The 23,067-nt window shown below is 37.7% G+C and overlaps 1 protein-coding gene across 1 annotated transcript in view; it reads right to left on the bottom strand.

Moving 5' to 3' along the window:
- Positions 1-23,067, bottom strand: part of LOC140511089 (scavenger receptor cysteine-rich domain-containing protein DMBT1-like) — a 244,342-nt gene that overhangs the window by 7,078 nt on the left and 214,197 nt on the right. Inside the window, 7 exon segments of the mRNA XM_072620114.1 lie at positions 988-1,138; positions 2,256-2,470; positions 17,415-17,506; positions 18,200-18,513; positions 19,706-19,896; positions 20,943-21,096; positions 22,669-22,695. Coding sequence (XP_072476215.1) covers positions 988-1,138; positions 2,256-2,470; positions 17,415-17,506; positions 18,200-18,513; positions 19,706-19,896; positions 20,943-21,096; positions 22,669-22,695 — 1,144 coding nt within the window.

Raw genomic sequence — 23,067 nt, 5'->3', positions numbered from 1 at the left:
AGAGTTACTGGGATTCAATGTCAAGACAAGACTGGCCACAGCTCATTTCTAGTAGTGGTATTGCTGGATCGAAGGGTATGAACAGTTTTATATCTCTGAGCATAGTTCTAAATTGTTCTCCAGAATGGTTGAATCAGTTGACTACTCCACCAACAGGGCATTAGTATCCCAATTTTTCTACATCCCTTCCAACGTTTGTCATTTTCCCTTTCTGTCCTATTAGCCAATCTGGGAAGCATGAAGTGGTCCCTCAGAGTTGTTTTAATTTGCCTTTCTCTAAAGCCTAGGTGGGGAACCTGCAGCCTTGAGGCCACATGTGGCCCTCTAGGTTCCAAATGCAGCCCTTTGACTGAATCCAAACTTCACACAACAAATTCCCTTGATAAAAAAATCTGTTCTATAAAACTTGGACTTAGTGAAAAGGTTGCACCCAAGGACCTAGAAGACCACACATAGCCTTGAGGCTGCCAGTTCCCCATGTCTAATCAGTTGTGATTTAGAGCATTTTTTCATGTGATTATTGATAGCTTGGGCAGCTAGGTAGCGCAGTAAATGGAGTGTCAGACATGGAGTCAAGAAGACCTGAGTTCAAGTGCAACTTCACATACCAGATGTATGACCCTAGGCAACTCACTTAACCATGTTTGCCTCAGTTTCTTTTTCTATAAAGTGAACTAGAGAACATTCCAGTATCTTTGCTAAGAAAATCCCAAATAGGATCACAAAGAGTTGGACACAACTAAGCAACAATTTAAACTACATATAATTTTCAAATATGTATATAATGGTATATATTATACATGTAGACATATTATCAATTTTCATTATATTTTAATTACTTGAAAATGAATAATCTTATTTGTTACCAGATCAATAAATGAACCTGAGCATTCCATTTACTACCTCTCTCTATAGAAGAAACTTAAGATTTACTGTGCTTTGCATAACTACAGTGACATATAGGCAAAGCAGGGTTATAATACTTACAAGATCTCTTTGAAGTTTAGATCTATTATGTAGCCCTCCTCCACTTGTATATGCCACACACAATAAGCAAACTCTGGGTGTGCGTATGGGTAATTAGGGCTAGTAAAGGAGCCCCCAAAATCATCAAGGTAGCCTCCACAGTTATCAATACCTGGAACAACAAAGTGAAGGACCAAATCTACAAATCTAGGTGCAAGCAAAGTCAGTTACTTTGTTAAATATTAACTACGTTTCCTATTGGGGCATCTTGACTTGCATGAAGTTTGATCACTAAAAGAATTCTTCCTTTCCTCTCTACAGAGAGACGAAATGATTTGGGCATGGCTCCACCATTGTGTAATCTTGAAGTTATCCCTTGCATCCCAATGGGATCTCTAGACAGGTTATGAGAAAGAAAATCTGATTTGTTTTAGACCCCTGCATGAAGGCTTTAATTTTCACAATATCATTAACAATTTGCATCAGATAACACAAGAACTTGGTATAGGTTGTATCATTTGAAATCACAGAAGTCCTGTGAGTTACACCAAGGTACTATGTCTTTATTCTTTTATAAACGTGAGAACTGTGACCTATGAAAAGACAAAGAGCCTTGCTCATTATCAAATAGCCAGCAAATGAGCCGGGTCTTGAACCTGACTACAAAGCAACTTTACAAAGTTTACAACTTAGAAAGGTCTTTCCCCCTTATTGCACAACTTCAGCTCCTTGATAACAGCAATTGCGAAGGAGTGAAAACCTGACATTATACCCAGTGCTGTTAGGGAAGGGGAAGTCATTTACTCAGGTTCTCTACCTCTGCTCCGTTCCCCGTCCCAATTACTTTGTATTTTGTTTGTACAGAGATTGTGTTAGAGTGGCAGCATGGTATATCAGGGCGACAGCCTTAGAATCAGGAAGATCTATATGCAAGGCCAGGCAGCCCCTGATACATACAGACTCTGATACTGCCCCCTCCCCCAACATGTGTATACATACTTGTATCTCTATACAACTATACAATACATATGCACATATATACATGTATATAGATATAAATGCATATGCATGAATGAATATAAATTGAAGATTGGCATTTTTTTCTTGTTGTTTATAACCCCAATGCGTAGTACGGTGCCTGATATAGTGTTCAATAATACAGGCTTGAACTGAAACCATATTTGAGAATTCCGTAGCCTGAAACTTTGGGGTATTTTGTGCTCAGGGTTTCATTGAACTTTACTGGTATATTTCTTTAAGTTTGTCTCCTGAAATTAGTGTTAACTTACTTATTTCCGAGGAAAAGTAGTAATAGAAAACAAAGACACTTCTTTGAATTACTGAAGAACTGGTGGATATCTGAAATGTCAGGCTGTTAGATGATGATTCGAATACTGGGACATAGTTAACTTTGCTGCAGACTTGCCCAAGGAGAGGCGTATCAGTAGTGGCACCATCATAAACTTTAATGTTTTCAACTTCACAGCTTGCATCTGGGTCAAGTCTATGGGCAAAAAAGCACTTGTGAAATGATTGGTCTTTCCTGCATCTACCCTTTCCATGATCCAATATGTGTCCTGTATGATCACCGGAGCAATGTTCATAGGACCCAGTTCTGATATTGTCGCTTTCCTGCCCCAAACCTTCCATGATTCACCATTGCTTGCTGGCTTAAGATTGGCATGTGAGGCCTGCCACAACATGGTGGCACAATCTTACCAGCTTTTTCTTGTATTCTTCCCCCTCATATACTCTGTGCTATTGTCAAGGTAGACTACTCACCATTTTCCAAACTGCTTTTTGCCTCTTTGTGTCTCCAAGTCTTTGCTCATGTTAATCCCTCAATCAGGAAAGCCCTTTCCCCTCTATTTGTTGAAATATAGGTAGCACAGTAGATGGAGTACTTGCAGCTTAATTGAGGCATCTACTATTACAAAAAGACTTTCTTGATCTCCAAAAATAGAAGGAATCCCTCCTTCCTAAGGTCTTTCAAAGTCTGCTTTGTATACATATCCTGATTGGTATTATACTTATCTGTCTATATGTCTTATCTTTCCCAAGTACATTATAAACTCTTGTGGGTCAGGAAGCAGTATTGTATTTATTTTTGTATCTAAGGATCTAAAGTTTAAAGCCATCTTAGAGATCAACCAAATCAACCACTTTATTTTGTAGGTGAGGAAACTGAGGCCCAGTGAGGTTTAAGCAACTTGCTAAACATTATGTAGGGAGTAAGTAGCAGCAGTAGAACAGAGCTTTCAATCAATCGATCAATCAATCAATAAACATTTATTAAGCACCCACTATGTGGCAGTCTCAGTACTAAGCACTGGGGATACAAAAAGAGACAAAAGATAGTCCCTGCCCTTACAGTCTAACAGGAGAAGCAATATGTAGACAAATATACAAAGTGAGCCATACCTAGGATGAATAGGAAATAACAGAAGGAAGGCCCTAGATTTGAGAGATTGGGGAAGGTTTCCTGTAGAAGGTGGGATTTTAGTTGGAACTTCAAGGCAGTCAGGGAGATTGGTAGTTTAAGTGTGAGAGAGTGTTCCAGGCATTGGGGACATCCAGAGAGAATGCCCAGAGCCAAGGGATGGTGTGTCTTGTTGGTGGAACATCCAGGATGCCAGTGTTACTGGATTGAAGGCTATATATTGCAGAATAAGGTATAAGAAGACTGGAAAGGGATGAAGGGCTTTGAATGCAAAACAGAGAATTTTGTGTTTGATCCTAGAGGTGATAGGTTGCTGCTGGAGTTTACTGTGTAGATCAGCTGAACTCTGAGGGATTCCCATGGTTAAATAGCAAAATTTAATCTGAAAGAGAATCTAGCAAAGAGACACAGAAGGGACCATCAGGTAGCAGAACCAGGAGAGAGAAATGTCCAGAAAATCGAGACAGAAGAGAATCAAGGAGAGAGTGATTAGTAATGGCAAAGGCTGCAGAGAGTTCAAGACAAATGAGGATTGAGAAAAAGCCATTGGATTCGGCAACTGAAAGATCATTAGTAACTTTGGAGAGAGAGTGTTGGTATTAATGTAAGGCCAGAAGCTGGATTGTCAAAGTGGAGACATCTATGCTAAATATATGATTCTTGAGTTTTTAATGAAATTAAAAAATAATTTCCCAGTGAATTTAGAATTTTAGAACTGATTTCCATAGAAACATATATATATATACACACACACACATGTTTAATTATTTTCCCTGATTGCATAAGCAGCTTAAGTCTAAACTTCAGCTTTCTTTTTTTAATATTTTATTTTTTCCTCAATTATAGGCAAAAATAATTTTTATTTTTTTTTTTAATTTTGAGTTCCAAATTCTCTCCTTCACTCCTCTCTCCCCCTCCCTAAGACAATAAGCAATCTAATATTGGTTTAACATGTGCTATCATGTAAAGTAGTCCCCATTTTTGTTTCTTAGAATACTTAGTTACTTTCAAGGTCACATACCATTTCCCACAGGAAACCTTTCTTATCCCCTTAGCTGTTAGAATTCTCTCCCTTCTCAAGTTGTCATGTATGTACTTACCTGTCTGAATATTGTATCCCTCTAGTAGAATATAGGGATTGATTCCCTTTTTATCTTTGTACCTCTAGCACCACTCAACATGATTCACACATAATCGGTGCTTAATAAATGCTTGTTGGATTGGGATTGTGCTTTCTGCTATCTTGTTTTGTGTAATGTATTCAAATCAAAGGGTGAAGAGCATAATTGGTGCCACTTTGTTAATTTCCTATGGAAATCAACACATTTAATATTATTTTTGCTCTCCCCCCTTTGTCTGGGGCAAAGGGGGCACATATCCTCCCCTATTACATATTACATAATAGTAAATATTTACATAACACTTTATGTTTGTAAAGAATTTTAGCATTCCTTATATCATTTGAGACCCACAACAACCCTGAGAGGTAGTAGGTACAATGAATTTTATTTCCCCCATTTGAGGAAATTGAAGCTCAGTGACTTACTGAAAGTGGGAGAAGATGAGCCTGATAGTTTGGTTTTCTGGTCTTTCTATTGTCCAGGTGCAGCTTTGATTGGCATTGGGGTTCAGGATCATAGCCTTTTGGATCTCTTCCAAGAGTCCCCCGCAACTCGATCTGCCTGATTGTGACAATATTTTAGAGCTCAGATAGCTCACTGAAGTGATCAATAATTACAGTCATTTCCTGCATCCCATTTCCCTACACAATGAGGAATGAGCTAAATGTATGCACAATTTTTAAAATGCCAATTAGCAAAACCCAAAGTAATGGAGGAACTGGTGCTGCCTAGAAATGAATTTTCAACTCCTAGAATTTTTATATTGAAAAATACATAAGATCTTTGCGTATATTAAAAAGAAAGAAGAGAAGGGTGGTAAACACACATATGCACACACCCTACCACTACCATACAGGTGAATTAGTAAGAAAGTCAAGTATTTATGAAAAAGACTTCTCATGATTAGTTACAAGGAAAGCACCTCTGTTTGCTGGCCAGCTCATCTTGCAGTTGACAGGAAGGTAACCCTGCTTTTGCCTTTGTTTTCTTCAAGGAAAGGTGTGGACCAGTGAAGCCTCAGTTACAGAGTTTGGGAATCATATCAGGGCAAAAAAGACCTCAGAGCTTATTCTCCTCATCTTTACAGATGAGAGAACCTGAGGGTCAGAGAAGTTTAGGCTTTACCCCCCACCCCTACCCCCCAAGTCTCCTATGTGATTTTTCTTACCTTGAGGCTCTGTCAAATTTTTTTCTGCCAGACATGATGAAATTAAAAGGGCAAAAGAAATGAGCCTTCCTACTGCCTCCATTCTTTTAAGTGACCGAACCACTGGGGAGACTCTCACCTTTTATACTCAAGTTTTGTAATTATATAAAGATTAATAGCTTTATTATTTGAGATTGGTGGCTCTTGTCAGTTTTCAGGCAAGGCAGATAGTTGATACAAGTGGGAAAACAGCAGGTGTTTTCCATAGCTCCCTACTGAAATTGAGTTATCTTTCTAGTACATTTTTTTTGCTAGAGACCAACATGTTCACTTTACTTATCATTTCTGGGTTTAAAAGACATGCCAGTGATTTCATAATCAAAACTACTGCTTGGCTACTCCATTGGAGCAGAACTTCAACCTGGCAGAAATATATTTCTACCCCTGTCCTCCCCATCAATAACACCCATATAGTGTAGCTCTAGTAGGTCAGTAGGTGCAAATACTTTTGCTCTTCAGAAAGATTATATCGTCACATCTCCACTAACAATGTGATAAATAAAACATTTATGTGTTTGCCATGTGCTAGACACTGCTCTAAACAAGACAAAAAACTCTGTTCATAACATCAAATAGCTTACATTCTAATGAGAGAAAATTATACAGAAAGGGAAGCTGAAAGAGGGGAAGAGGGTATATGTTTATGGCTGCATGATTTGAAGCTAGTCACTAGGAAGTGAGGTAGAGATCTCATTCTAGTCAAGAATCATTAATCACAGCCCAAGGTAGTAGTCTGTTTCTCTTTGTCCCTTCCAGAAATTAATTTTATCATTAAAAAATCCCCAAGAGACTAATCTATACCAAATTAATGGGAATAAGGTGGCATTTCTGAGTTTAAAAATTTTTATTTTTCAGATTATTAGACTATTTGAACAAATTTTCAGGTGGTTCTTGCTTATTCAGGTCTCTTGAGAACTGCTTATTTCCTTTAACCAGTTATCTACTAGGGAATAGATCTTATTTTTATAAATTTGTACCAATTCCTTATATATTTTGTATGACAAAGAAAATACTTGTGGCCAAGATTTCCCCTCTTCCCAATTGGGTGGGTCTTTTTCTTTTCCTTCTGGATTTTATTGGTTTTCATGCAAAGGATAGACTCCATTTCTTTTGTCTGCTGTTTTTATTTTCTTCCTCTCCAGAATTGCTATGGATAAGCCATTCCATTTTCTTTTCATCCTTTGTCAAATTAATCATTTTGTTAGAAGGAAATATAAGATTCCTTATTTTACTAATACTAAAATTTACCAACCTTAACATAAAAATACTACTAAATATATTTGCAGTATTTCAAAAAATCAGATGGAATAATATTTGTAAAGCACTTAATACAGTACTATGCACATGTTGGGTCCTTAAGAAATGTTTATTCCTTTCCTCTTCCCTATTTTATACTATTAATCTTATAAATTTTGTGAACACTCAAATTCCTTATTTACTTATCTGTTTCAGGAAGGAATTTTGGTCTGGTATAATATGCCTTTCCCCTCATCCTCCACAGTGTAAAGTTATCTGCCTTTCTTATCCTGGTTTTCTCTCTCTCTCTCTCTCTCTCTCTCTCTCTCTCTCTCTCTCTCTCTCTCTCTCTCTCTCTCTCTTTGAATGCTGGGCAAAGTCACTTTATTTTTGCCTGTTTTCCCACCTTTCCTACCTCCAATTCAAGGTAGTTTGTAAGATAGAGTAATTAACTAAAGCAATATTTTTTCATGCCCATGGGGATTACTTATAATAGAAACTACTTGATCACAATTGTAAAGTGTCTGCTGATTAAAGCGCTTGATTTCATGACCCAAATCTGGCTGTATTCTTCTTAGTTATATATAAGAAAAACTATTTTAAGATTAATCATTCTCTCCATAAATTTCTCAAGTTCAGGTGGACTTTTGTCATTAAAAATGATGCTTAGTTTTTGAGTTGGAATAAATTTTTTTATATCTCTAAATTTTCAGTATTTCAAATTCCTGCTTTGTCATTTTAATTTTTTTTATCAAAATATTCTAGACTTTTGGGAAAATGGAAGAATAGGAACTTACATGAGAGCCTAGCTCTTTAATGTCCCCCTAAAAAAACAGCAAAAGAAATACCCAAATGAACCAATATTATCAAAAATCACCAAAGATAAAGTCTAAGAAAAAAAGAACACTGAAATTAAGTCAATCCCATATCCATTTACTAGATACAAGGCACTATGCTAGGTGCTGGGGGTACAAATATTCTTCCATCTGATTTTTTGAAATACTGCAAATATATTTAGTAGTATTTTTATGTTAAGGTTGGTAAATTTTAATATTAGTAAAATAAGGAATCTTATATTTCCTTCTAACAAAATGATTAATTTGACAAAGTATGATTAAGGATAAGTCACATGTAACAGAAGTTTGAATTTAAATTGAATTAATTCCTCTATAAAAAGAAAACTAGATGAATTAATTAAAAACCATAACCTAATAGTATCTTGCCAATAAGAAACATTTAATGCACAAAAAGCACAAAAATTTAAGATCAAAGAACTAAAATTAAACATGTTTTAGCTAACTCCAGAAATTAAAAATAGAAAGTATTATGAGAGATAGATGAAGGAATAGTATTGTTCTTAAAGACAACATTGTCAGTGAAAGAATATCTGTATTTACCATTTTTACCCCTAAGGTGTAATAACTACATTTTAAAATGAATAGTTAAATGATTTCTAAAAAGAATTAGATAGAAAAATAAAAATTGTGTAATATTTTTTCACAGAATTACAGATTACAAATTCACAGAATTTGATAGTTGGAAAGTATCTCTATCCATCTAGTACATGAAAGAATCCCTACTTTCCCATTCCTGACAAATGGTCATACAACCTCTCTTTACAGACTTTAAGGAAAAGGAATCCACTACTCTTTAAGGAAGCCCATTTCACTTTGGAATAGGATTTTTTCCCTCTTAACATCAAGCTAGAATTGAGAATAATGTAAAAAAGTTTAACTCCACTAATAGAATAATATAAATCAAATAAACTCAATAGGAAGGAAGAAGGTTATAGACTTGAATAGGGTTATAAAGAAATTGAATTTGAAGGTGATTTGGAAAGAACTAAAAAGGGGAAAGTAGGGAATTCATTTATACACATGGGACAGTCATAAGAATTAGTCACATTCTAGGACACAGAGAAGTTATAAATAATTTGAGAAAAGAAATTTTTAACACATGAACGAATCATAATTCAATGAAAATGTTATTTTTAAATTATGTTGAACTCTTCATGACTTCATTTAGGGTTTTGTTGGCAAAGATACAGAAGTGATTTGCCTTTTCCAGCTCATTTTACAGATGAGGAAACTGAGGCACAGCTAGTGTCTGAGGCCAGATTTGAACTGAGGAAGATGAGTCAGATGAGTCCTCCTAACTTCAGACCTGGCACTCTATCCACTGCACCACCTCAAACATTTACCAGCTGTATGACCCTAGACTAGTTACTTAACCTCTATTTGCCTCAGTTTCCTCAACTGTAAAATGGGACTAATTTATCTCTCAGGATGGTTGTGAAGATCAAACAAGATATTTTAAAGTGCTTAGTACTGGTGCTATATAAATCCTTATTTAAAAAAACAATATTTATACCTCCCCACCTACTCTTTAATTCAGTAACCCTGCTTTTGCCTGGAGTGCTCTTCCTCCTAATCCCTGCTTATTGTCTTTCTTGGACTCCTTAGAATCCCAGTTAAAATCCCACCTTCTATAGGAAATCATCCCTTAATCTCCTTTTTAGTACCTTTCTCCTGTTGGTTATTACAAATTTATCCTGTTTATAGCTTGTTTGTACATAATTATTTCCATATTGTTTCATCTATTAGACCACTCTGTCTTTTGCCTTTCTTTGTATCTCCAACACATAGCTTAGTACCTGGCACATAGTAGGTACTTAATAAGTTTTTATTGATTATTGGCTATAAAAATTAATTCATTTAAATATCCCACAAAAACAACTTTAGATAATTGAATGCCTATATTAATAGGAGAAAAAATTAATGAGTTTTCAGATTAGTCAGAAAATAACCACAAATGAAGAATCGTAATAAAAGGAGAAAGTAGTAAAAGAATAATTGGATTAATAAATAAATAAATAAAATTTTGTTGAAAGGGAATATTATTCCTTAAAAAGACAGAATGGAAAAGTACTCTAGAATGCAATATTAAAAAAAGAGAGGAAATCCAAACTGACAAAATCAGGAATAAGAACAGATATCACAACAAATGTCAACAAGAAGAAGCATTTATTAAGTACTTACTGTGTGCCCAAGTACTGTGTGCCCAAGTACTGTGCTATGAAGAAAGGCAAAAATTGTTCCTGATTTCAAGAAACATACATTTTAATAGAGGAGACATGTAAATAACTCAGTAATACTATATATACATGTGTATATATATATGTATATATATACATATATATATAAAGAGAGAGAGAGAGAGAGAGAGAGAGAGAGAGAGAGAGAGAGAGAGAGAGAGCAGATGATCTTGGAGGGAAAGGTACTAGTAGCTGGGGAGGACTGAGAAAAGCTCACTCCAGAGATTTCAACTGAATCTTGAAAGAAGTCAGGGAAACTGAGACAGAGATGACAGGACTGAGCATCTCAGGCATGGAGAAAAGCCAGTTAAAATGTATAGAGATGGAAGATGGGAGTGCTTTGTTAAAGGAACAGCAAATAAACTAGTTTAGTTGGATAGTAGAGTGAGTTGAGGGGAGTAAGTTGTAAGAATACTAGAAAAGTGGAAAGGAGCCAGGTTATGAAGAGCTTTAAATGCCAAAAAGAGTAATTTATGTTTGCCCTTGGAGGTAATAGGAACTTACGGGTATTCACTAAACTGGGGATGACATGGTCAGCACAGCTCTTTAGAAGAATCACCTTGGCATCTGAGTGGAGGATGGTTTGGGGAGAGTCTTGAGAAAGGTAGAGCAGTTAGAAAGTTATTGCAGGAGTCCAGGTGATAAATGATAAAGGCCTGAACTAGCATTGTGGCCATATGAGGGGAGAGAAGGGAACATATATGGTGATGTGAAGGTAGAATCAATAAGGTTTGATAACTGGATTGGATATAAGGTGTGAGAATGAGCAGCTGAGTATACCACTAAGGTTGTGGGCCTCTGTGACTGGGAAGGTGATGGTGCCTTTGACCATAATAGCCAAATTCAGAATGAGGAGTGTTTGGGATGAAAGATGAATTCTATTTTGGACTTGAGTTTGAGCTACCTACATAGCAGCCAGTGGGAAATGTTTAAGAGACTTTTGGAGATACATGGGGAGCTCAGTGGAGAGACAGCTGGTGGAATCATATGCATAAAGGTGACAATTGAACTCATGATTGCTGATGAGATCACTAAGTGAGGTTGCATCGAGCACAAAGAGGGGATCCTAGGACAGAGCCTTGTGGAACACTCATGGAGATTGGGTGCAACATTAGTGAAGAACCAGCAAAAGCAACTGAGAAAGAGCAATTGGACAAATAGGAGAACCAGGAGAAAGTAGTGTCATGAAAACCTATAGAAGAGAGTGTCTCGAAGGAGATGGTGATTGACAGTGTCTAATGTTGCAAAAAAGCCAAGGAGGATTAGGACTGAGGAAAAAATCCATTTGGTTCAGAAAGTAAGAGACCAATGGTAATTTTGGAGCAGGTAGTTTCAACTGGATGATGAGGTCTAAAGTCAGATTGCAAATGGCTTAGAAGAGAGTGAGAGTAGGGGAAATGGAAGCATTGACTATCAATAACTTTCTCAAGGAAAATGTTAAGATTGCAGAAATGGCAAGATCAACTGAAGATTTCTAACATGAGTAGACATAGACATCCTTGTTGGCAGCAGAGAAGGAACCAGTAGATCGGGAGAAATTGAATATGAGGGGGAATGAAAATGATTGTAATGGGGGTAATTTGTTGGAGACTCTAATGGGGTGGAGAGGGCAACTGGCAGCCTAGTCCTTAGAGTTTGTGAAATATTCTTTGTCTGCTACGTATCTACATGGAGGTTTGGTGAGCCTGCTTCCAGTAATGAATGTGCTGGAGAGGTTCTTCTCGATCTCTCCCCAGGGACTGAAGTAGTAGAAGAGAGTGTACTCCCCATTTTTGGAGGTTTTTGTACTTTGACTCTTGTTACAACATCTCAGTAAATAAGCCTTTTTATTTTTTTAAATAAAAGCTTTAATATACAATAAAGAAAAAAGAAACCTTATAATCTTAAATACAGAATAAGAACAGAAAAAAGCATATCATGTGCATAGCAAAACATGAGAGGATCAAAATATATGGCAATAAATTTCCATTTCAAGAAAGCCTATATAATAAATACTACACAATGTGTTAAAACTATTTATCTTTCCTTCTTTGTAAGTTTTCTTTTGCTCTCTGCTGTATATTTTTACTTCGTTTTTTCTCCCTTCCTTTCCCCCACTTCCCCAACCCAGAAGGCTACAATTAAGTGTGGATATATTTATATATATATATACATAAATTTATACATAAATACATTTATAGATACATACTTTCCCAAACACATTCTACTTCTGGTCTTTGTTTTTGTGTTTGAGTGTATCTCTTATTTCCTATCCACCTTAACTCCTTTACTTCTACCTGCTACTTTGCCCTTCTATTACTTAATCTACTTCCCCTCCAAGGATCGCTCCCCTATCCTCCCATTCCCATTAATCTATACTCCTTCTGTACTCCTGCTTAACCTATTCCTTCACCCTCCCCTCTAAAGATTTTATCCTCTCCTCCCTCCCTATCCCCTTAGTGTTTTATTTCTTTCTGAATTTAAAAGACTTTTATACTCTTTTAGATACATATGTATTGTCCCCTCTTGGACCTATTCTTGATGAAAGTAAGTTTCCAAAACTAAGTCCTCTTCCCCCATCTAATTCCTTTGTGTCACTTCTCCTACCTCATTTGTGTAAGACAATTATTCTTTTTCAGTTGTTCCTAAATGGCTTTACTTTTTAAAGTCATATCATACTCAGGTCTACCCCAATCTTTCTTACAAACTGTGCAATTACTACTAAGAATCTTAGGCATACATTTTACATTTTACCTACATAAAAGCTAAACAATTTGTCCTTATTGAGTTCCTTGTAATTAATCTTTCCTATGTACCTTATATTTCTCTTGGCTCTTGTATGTCAAATCTTATATTAAGTTAAGGTTTTTTTTAAAACAAAGTCCTTAAAGTCTGACAATTCATTAAATATCCATTTCTTTTTCATTCAAGATTATGTTTAGCTTTGCTGGGTATGATATTTTAGCCAGGAGTTCAACTCTTTTGCTCTTTGCTATATAATGTTCTAAAATGGTGGGTTTTAGTGTTACTGCTGCTAGGTCTTGTATGATTCTAAATTGTGGCACCACCATATTTAAATTTTGTTTCTTGTTGCTTATAATATTTTATCCTGGAGCTGGGGGTTTCCAGAATTTGACTATGATATTCCTGTGGGTTTTCCTTGTAGGATCTCTTTCAAGTGGTGATAGGTAGAATTTTTCTATTTCTAGTTTCCTCTCTTTTTCTAATGCTTCAGGATTATCTTCTTTAATTATTTCCTTTTTTTGATTATAGCTTCCAGTTTGTCTGATTATACTTATATTTTCTCTTCTTGATCTGTTCTCCAGATTAGTTGTTTTTCTTATGTTTCACATTCTCTTCTATTTTTTTCATTTTTTATATTTTGTTTTATTGTTTCTTGATCTCTTATAATTTTGCTGGCTTCCCCTTGCCCATTTCTGATTTTCAGGGAGTCATTTTCTTTGTTAAGATTCTAGATCTCCTTTTCTAATCTTTCTTTTTATAATCCTCTTGTTTTTCTTGGATTTTTTAAAAATGTTTTTCCTCAGTCTCTCTCATTTGATTTAAAAAGTCTTTTTAAAAGTTCTTCTATGAATTCTTTTTTGGGCAGGTGACCATTTGATGTTACTCTTTGGGGTAATTTGTTTTAGGGTTTATTTGTTTTAATATCTTCCTCTGAAGATAAACCCATCTTTTCTATTCCCATAGTAACTATCTATGTTTGGATTCTTTCTCCGTTGCCTGTGCATTTTGTTAAAATTTGTAGTAGCTTAATTTTTATAATCACCTCTAGTCCTGGGACATGGGAGATGGTGCCTCTGACCTCAGATCCATCTTCAATTCTTCCCTCTGGTGTGGAACTGAAGCCAAGACCTCCAGCCTCTTGTTATTGCCCACAGCCAGTGGTGTTCCTGACCCACTGCTTCTACACTCCTGGGGGTGGGAGTGGCAGAAGGTTCTGGTTCCTTCTCATCCCCAGCCACAGCACAGCAAAGTCTGGCATTCCTTGTCAGCAGAGGTTCCCTCAATTGTCCTGGCTCAGATGCCCAACTCCCCTCACTATCCTGGGGGGTAAAAGTTTCTGTGGCTGGGACCAAGGCAACCTCCCAAATCAGCTAACCCCAGGGCTCACCAAGTGTTCCCTAGCCCGGAGGTATTTACTCTTCACTAAACCTGTCCTGGAATTTTTCTTCAGATTGTCTCTGATCATCCCAGAAGGGGTCCTGTTCTGCCCCTTCTCATTTATTTTTACCACCCTATGTTTGGCCTGAGGTTTTATTTTATCTCTTTTGTGGGGGAAAATCTTGAGCGACTGGAATTTTCTGAACTACTCTGCCATCTTTCCAGAATCCTCTCCTAAATAAGCCTTTTAAAAAGCTGTGGTTGTTGTTGTTGTGTTCGTCCTTCGTTGTCAAAGAAGACCATGCCATCAGAGAAATGAAGACATGACTTGCACTTGACTTTGGTTTGAGTGAGGGAGGGCTGTGCAGGTCACCAGCCTTCTCCTCCAGAGCCATCTGAATCCAGTGACCAGATATTCATCAGGATGACTGGAGATGGTCCAGGATGCAATGGGAGACCTTGGCCCCTTTAGGCCAAGGTCTTTTCAGGTACTCACTTAGGGTGAGGTAATGCCCATCCGGTGAATAAGAAGTAGTCAGGAGGGTCCCTTTAATGAGGCAAAGAAAAATAGCTACCTCAGGCTATGAGGGAAACAGTAATAGTTACTATTGTTAATTGATATCGTGGAGAGATCAATGTTGGCTAGCTGATATTGGGGAGATACCAACTAGTGACTGATATTGGGGGGAACACACTGGATGGGGGCTTATTAGTGATAGTACTAGAGAAACCAGTCCTTTCCTAAAGTGCTCAGTACAAGCTGGAATATAGTGGGTGCCATATAAATGCTTTTCTGTCCTCCACTTCCCTCAGGGTTACTCCTAGAACTTTGAGGAGAGAAGTAACCAGTTGTTCTTTAGGGACCTTATCTGCCAGTGTGAGTGAGGACTTGTGAGAAAGGGCACTTGTGAGAGAGAGAAATTGTGAGCGTAAGATAGGGCAGAAAAGGCATTAGTAAACATTTTAGTACCTATTAATACTGAAAAAACCCTAAAAATTTATTGCTGTTCTGTTGTTTCAGTTGTGTCTGACTCTTTGTGGCCCCATTTGAGATTTTCTTGGCAAAGACCTTAGAGTGGTTTGCCATCGTCTTTCCAGCTCATTTTATAGAAAAGGAGCTGAAGAAAATAAGGTGAAGTGACTTGCTCAGGGTCACACAGCTAATAAGTGTCTAAAACCAGATTTGAACTCGGGAAGACAAGTCTTTCTAACTTTAGGCCTGCCGTTATATCCACTATGCCACCTTACTGCCCAAGAAAGGATGTGTTTTATCTTAATGTAGTAAAAAACATTTCAATGAAACCAAGTTGTTCTTTTTATATAATGAAGAAACGTTGGAAGCTTTCTCATTAAGAACAGGGCATAAACGAAAATTCTCCATTCTCATGATCATATCAGGCTTGGTTTTTAGAAATACTAGTATAAGGAATATTTCTGAATTCCTAAGGACAGTCAAGATCATACCTGGGAATGATGCCATGCGTTTTCTGGATTACTACTCATCCCCCATCAGGCAATTGGGAAGTTTTATTCATTAGAAAGAATCCTAAACTGCAAATGCCAAGGGGCTGTGAGTGGGAATGCAGCATACAGATACATTCTAGCACAAGGTTTTGAGCCGAGGTGATGGGGAAGCTAGGAAGGAGAGGGAAGAAATAGAAGAAAAAAATGTGTACTATGAGAGCGAATGGCATAAAGCATTTCCCCTCAGGTGTTTCTAGCCTTTTTATTTTTATCCCCAGCACCTAGCACAGTGCATCATTCATAGTAGGTATTTAATAAATGCTTGTTGCATCGGCTTGAATTAGGGATAACACAAGTGAGACCTCATTACCACCATATTGTGCCCTGATGGCTAAGATGGACTTTGATAACTTACATACATAAACTGTATCTGTGACTACTATGAGGAATTCCTGGATGAGGTACCAAGAATGAACATAAATAATCAAAGGATCATGAATTAGGCAGTTTATTACTCATAGACATGCAAGTGTATGACTTCCCAGTTCTATAATTCCACAATCACAAAAATGAATGGTGGTTTATGCACACAATGGGATGTGTACACTTGGGTCTCTGCCATTATATCTAATCAGGGCAGAATCCTTATCAGAAACTGACTCCCAGGGTGACTAGGCAATTTGCCTAATGCCACACAAATAGGTGATCTAGGATCTGAACCCACATCTTCTGAGTCTTTTTATTCTACTTTATTCTATAGTCAGTGATTAGAGAGAAAACTGAGAGCCCAGGAACTAGTGATTTAAAATTCTTGTCACTCAAATACTATGACTTTTACCCCTATCCTTCCCCATGCATTCCTTGTATTGGAAAGAAGGAGAAGTTGGTCCTAGGAGATTAGGGATCAGTTTCCCTGACAAGCAAGGGAAAAGGAGTTCGATCAGGGTATGAATCTGATCAGATCAAAACAAAGAAAAGTTGCACTTAGATACTCATTTGAAAGAGGGATCATGGAGGCCCAAACCTAGTGGTCTCAGGCCCATGACTTCTAGAGAACACAAAGCCCAGGTGCCAATACAGGGCAGGGAATTGGAAAAATCTAACTTTACCAGAAGGGTAGAACCAGCTGTTGTACCTAGATAGTCAATTTGCATCAGGAAAACCAACTTGGATAGAGAATGATGGGTCAAGGGTGAGAGAGGACTTTCAGAAGCCAGAGGCATTAAGTACAAGAGGCTGGAGAAAAGGAGAGTTAGGTTTGGGTTCTGTCGGGTTGGGGCAGCAGGATTAGGAGAGAAATCTTTGGAGGACAGATAAAATATAGGATTTCTAATCCAGGGAGCAAAAACAGGTTTTTGAAGGAAGAGTACGGACTTGCTGGGACCAGGTGTGAAGGAAAAGATTCCATAGGTCTTGTAGAAGAGCCTAAAAGCTCAGTCTTGTTGTGGGGGAGTTGGAGTGACTAGAGAAGTAGAGCCTTTGGCCAGCTGGGAACATCTATCACCAGATCTAAGGTTAAGGATGCAGATAATGAATCCTATGAAGGTGATTGGTTCCATCCCAATGGAATTCAAATTCAAATTAATACTACTCCTTCACAAGATTCATTGTTTTCTCTAAAGGATACCTAGATATAGGTATAGTCAAAGCTCATATTTGTGAGCCTTTCAAAATGCGTTCTTCACAACACCTCAATGAGGTAGGTAACAGTATATTTTTGTTCCCATTTTATAAAGGAGAAAATGAGCTCAGAGAGATCAGGCGCCTTGTGATCTTGTATCATACCTTTCGTAAATAGTAGATCCAAGTCTTAAACCCAGATTTTCTAATTCCAAGTACAGTGTCCGTTTGTCAAGAAACAGAACTTGATTCAACATCTATTCCAGACAAGATTTATTGAGCTTACTTTAGGGAAAAGATCTGGAAGAAGGGGTTTAGTCAGAGAAGAGGGTGGGGAATCAAGGCCCCATAGCTTGGTTTCCTAACCTCCCTTCATTTTTCTCTATAATGAGTAAGAGTGAACAGTTAAAGATAGATTGTTTGATGATTTCTAGCAACATGAGTATACAAAATAAAATAATAAAACAATAAATTGGGAGTTAGAAGACCAGGGGTTCTAGTGCAAGATTCACCACTAATGAGCTATAGGAACTGAGTTAAAATACTTGATTTTGTGGGCATCAATTTCCTCATATCAAATAAAAAGCTTAGACTACATGACTGACAGAGTGGAGAGCGCATCCATATTTATAACAGCAGATGATTCTACAGTTCATAAGAAGGGGAGAAAGTGCTTTAGAATCAGGCAAACTTAGGTGACATTGTGTGGTCTTGGCAGTGAGAAGCAGGGAGGGTCAACAAAACCAAATGATGGAGCTCACTAGTGGAAGAAAGGTGAGGGTCAGTTGCAGCAAGCTCAAGACTTCAAAACATTTAGATAATGTTAGCTTCTAATCCTTTTAACGTCTAGGACAAAAAAAAAAATTGATTGATCGTGGCACCATTTTCTTAGTGGATAACTTTGCTTGATATTTCTTGGGGGGTTGTGGCTCAAAAAGTTATTGTTTGACATTGGAGCAGATGACACTGGCATCTTCATAGTGACCGCAATTGTGGGAGAACCAATCCCTGTGAGAACAGTCACTGAGTTGATTTTCATTCCCTGTACACTGAACATCGTCTAGGGCAATGGGTCCAGTTCCTTGGCCAAAATAGGCATTTCCTGGGGCCGAAATAGCTGTCCCACAGCCAAGTTGTCTACATACTACTTGGGCATCCTGTAGATTCCATTCATCATCACAAACTGTCCCCCACTGTCCATTATAATAAACCTCCACCCGACCTTCGCATCTGTTAGAGGAAGCTACCAGTCTCAGGTTGCCACCTGGAAAAAGAACAAAAATAGCCATAAATAACCACATGAAAAAATGCTTCAAATCACTTATAATAAGATAAATGCAAATTAAAATAACTCTGAATTTCCATTTCTTACTTACAAGGTCATTTAAAAAAGGTGGGGGGGGGAATGGCAATTTTTGGAAGGAATGTGGAAAGATAGGCACACTAATACACTCTTGTGAATTATTCCATCTTTTCTGCAATGTGATTTCTGGAAAGCATTAAACTCCAAAAGTCACTACACTAAGCATTCCCCTTGACTCTGTGGTCTCATTGCTAGGCATATTCTACAAAGAGATTAAAAAATGTGGAGAGAAATAATATATATAAAATTTTCACAGCAACACTTTTTTTTTTTAAAGCAAAGACCTTAAAACAAAGGAGGAATGCATGAGTTGGGAAATGACTAAATAAACTGTGGTATGTGAATGTAATAATTTTTCTGTAAGAAATGATAAAAATTTAAAGAGAGCTAGGAAAGCTTACATGAATTGATGCAGAGTAAGGAGAACAGAACCAGGAGAACACTTGGTACAGTGATAATAATAATGTAAAAGAAAACAACTTAGAAAAGACTCAGAACTTGGATCAATGCAATGAGTAAACATGATTCTACAAGACTGATAGTGAAAGAATAATTTTCTTTTTCTGGCCAAAAAGTGATGGACTACTGGTTCAGAATGAAACATATTTTCAGACATAACCAGCATCTGAATGTTTTTTTTTTGTTTGATGATACTTATTTTTCATAAAGAAGGACTATAATTTATTATTTTTTGTGGGGGGAGATTTATCGTAGTCTTCCATGTTGAGCTCTTTCCATCATACTGCTTTTCTTGTCAATGGGAGGACAGAAGCAATAGAGCAAAGATTGGGTCTATACTTTGCTAGCTTCATCAGCCTGGCTCTCATTACCATGGGCTGCCTCATCCTGTGGAGGGAAATCCTCCATTGGTTTCTGCAGGATGGGGAAGGTTATCTCTAACAAGGGGAGCTCTAGCTGTGTGTGACCATGGACAAGTCATTTAACCTTTTTGAGACTCAGTTTCTTTAAGTGTAAAAATGAAGGCATTAATACCCGATACCTACTTCATAATTTTGTTGTGAAGGTCAAATGAGACAATGAATGTAAATTATTCTTGTTATTTAAATGATAAATGAATGACTAAGACTCTTACCTCTGGGAAAAGTTTGGTACCGAGCCTGAAATCCTCTTTTTTGAATGCTGTTATCACTTGTAAATACAACTGTCATGTTGTTTCTAAGTGAAACAATTGTGGTTGAGGAGCCAGAACAAATTCTCTGCTGCAAAAATCCATTTGGTGATCCATCTAGGATGTCAATGTAATCGAAATAGCAACCCTCTAGCCTGAAGGGAATTGAGGAGACGTTCTGTTTATTGTGCTGTATCTAGATTAATCTTTCATAATTGCATGTTAGTATCTTACTCTTACACTAGTCTTTTCACACAAGCACACATATCTCCCCACTGTAGCAAGCACTAACATGTGTTTTAAGTTTTTTTCCTCCACACTATGAGCTGTGACAATTCACAAAAATTCAATAGGTTTTATGATTAACTGAACACTATTTGGGGTTCAGTTCATGCCATGTTTCAATGTGGGGCCACCCAGATAGGGCCATCATGAGGAGTATATAAGGGTTAGGATTAAAGACTAATAACTCATTCTGGTGTCCCCTTACCCTGGATCCCTTTCACATTTTTATATGATGACAGAGGGTAAGGAGGTGAGCTTCTCTTTCCATATGGTCCTGGGGACCATTGTAATTGATATTAAGGAGGGAGACTTTGAGAACACTAGACAGCCAGTCTCAGTTCTGTCTTTTTAGATTCTAAAGTGGGGAAAGAAATATCTTAGTCAAAACTGATCAGGCATGCACCAGGTAGCTGATCATGGGGGCAGTTCTCATCACTATAGGTAGTTGCTAAGTGATAGTAACTCTCTGGTTCAGTATTTCTGCAGCTTAACTCAGTGCTTGGCACATTGTAAGTATTTAATAAATTACTGGTGATTAAGCCTACAGACAGAAGTGACAGACAAAACTAATGGAATTCTCTTGAGCCTGCCCTTTCCAAAGAGAGGACCTATCCTCTGGGGTCTCAGTGTGATGGGACTATAGAAAGGGCCATGGTTGAGTGAATCCCACCACCCTGTCTGGTTCTGACTTTCTGATGAAGTTAAAATCTCACCCATCACAATCACAATTAGACTTAAGATACAGGACTTAAAAGAACTGCCCAGAACATATGCTATGCTGCCATGTGATCTGGCAGGTAGTAAACCAAAGGTCTTTCTACAGAACTACTCGGAACTGGAAGAGAAGGCAAAGGCTGCCACTATTTTCAATATGGATAGTTGTTATCAGTTGTAATCCTAGCCTGTCAGTGCTTACTCTATATCTTCAAAGGTGAGGTGTATGAGTAAATCCGGGTCCACTTCTATTTGCCACACACAGTAAGCGTCATTTGGATACTCGCTTGGGTAGGAGGGACTGGAGAATGAGCCTTCAGAACCAGATAGAAAACCTCCACAACCCTCATAAGGATCTATGGAATGAAACGAAAAGCCTTTTTTAGATATTCAGTTAACTTTCATTAAATCAAAGTGCAGAGAAGAGGAGACACTGGTCTAAGTTAATGAGGAGTCTAAACTATAGGATATTTTTATTAGTAGTATTATTAATATCTAATTAATGTTAACTAGCAATAATAATATTATTAATATTATATTTTATTATTATGTATTACATCTCACATGAAAAAGTAACCTATTAGCTGTGAAGCTCCAAGTGATCTCTCTGCTTTCCTTGAGTGCTACATCTTCATCTCTCCTTTTGTGGTGCTCGATTCTTCCTCATGTTATATTTGTTTGTGTTCCTATATAATCGTACCAGGAAAATGGAAGCACCTTGAGGAAAGGAACTGCCTTGTTTTTGCCATTGTGTCCCTAACACCCAGAACAGTTTCTGGAAGAAAAAGGTCCTAATGTATTAATTAAATCATCATTTATTAGGTGTCCAAAAAGCAGCTAGGTGGTTTAGTGCCTTGAGCATTATTCTTGGAGTCAGGAAGACCAGAGTTTGAATCCTGCTTCAGATTCTAGCTCTCTGACCCTGGACAGGTTACTTGTGCCTCAATTTTCTCATCTAGAAAATGAGCATGATGAATATCTACTTCGCAGGTTTGTTGAAAATCAAATAAAACAAGATGATCCATGTTAAGTCACTTCGCAAATCTTGAAGTACTATGACAAATGCTAGGTATTATCATAATACAAAGATAAAAAATAGATGGTGCCTGCCTGAATTAAGTGGACGTTTTTGGTTTGGATATTTGCCATCAGAGCTTATCAGCAGACTGGGGTAGGGGCAAGAGGAGTACAGTTTGAGAAAGAGGGCATAACTATAGCCTTTAATGGATTGTGATCTGTGGTGATTTGGGACCATAAAGCAGTAACATTTTGCATGGCCTTGGATGTAGGGAACCATATTTAGCTGACCCCTAGGCCAAACTGTTTGACATTCCCTCTAATTCTCTGTTTAGACCATCTGGCTATCTGTCCTGCTATCATGTATGTGTTAGTGCCTGTTGTTCAGTCACATCCGATTCTTGGTGACCCCATTTCAAGTTTTCTTGACAAAGATACTGGAGTAGTTTGTCATTTCCTTCTCCAGCTCATTTTGCAGATGAGGAAACTGAGGCAAACAGAGTTGAGTGATTTGCCCAGGCTTTCACAAGTTAGTAAGTGTCCCAGGCTGGATTTGAACTCAGGATGATGAGTCTTCCTGCCTCCCGGTCTGTTAGCTATCCACTGTGCCACTTAGCTGCCCCTACCCCCTTTTCACCTTGTGCTCTGAGTATAGAAATCAAATAATAGGTACCATCACTTCTGGAAAGGGCAGAATTTATTGCTCTATGGATCAACTCGTCATCTCTACAACTCCCCAGACTAAAACTCACTTCCCTGACCATCACACCCTTATATGTGTCCCTTTAAGCTCCTTGAAGGCTGGGACTGTCTCCTTTTGTATTTTTATTCCCAATGCGTAGGGTCTGGCACACAGTAAATGTTGAGTAAATGCTTTTTAATTCATTTAACCAAGAAAAGATTGAACTTACCATATGTTGGAGGAATTGTGTTGCATTCTGTTGAAGAAAGAAGTCAATGTGAGATCAATTGAGAAAAAAAGAATTCATCCTGATAAGACTGAAAATGTTCCCAAATGCCTGTTGATTCAAATGGAGGGAAATCTGCATATGGTTCCCCAACACCCCCACCCCCACCCCAAGAAGAATATAAAGTTCTTGAGGACAGGGATTGTTTTTTTTCCCTGAAATCTGCAGAGTTTCTTACATTGGTGGAGGTTTTCCTCCCTGCACTGGAGTGGTGATTTAATTGGTGTAGGAAACTCCCAGGTGAGGGGACCCTTTCTAACAGTGCAGGTTGCCACTTTCTCTGCAACTTACATTCTAGTGGCTTGGAAGAGTGAGAGCTTTTTTTCAGGGTTACATGGCCAG

This window comes from Notamacropus eugenii, chromosome 1 (assembly GCF_028372415.1).
Source record: "Notamacropus eugenii isolate mMacEug1 chromosome 1, mMacEug1.pri_v2, whole genome shotgun sequence".
NCBI classification, from domain to species: Eukaryota; Metazoa; Chordata; class Mammalia; order Diprotodontia; family Macropodidae; genus Notamacropus; species Notamacropus eugenii.
Note: the sequence above shows the minus strand (reverse complement) of the source record. Positions and strands in the feature narration are given on the sequence as shown.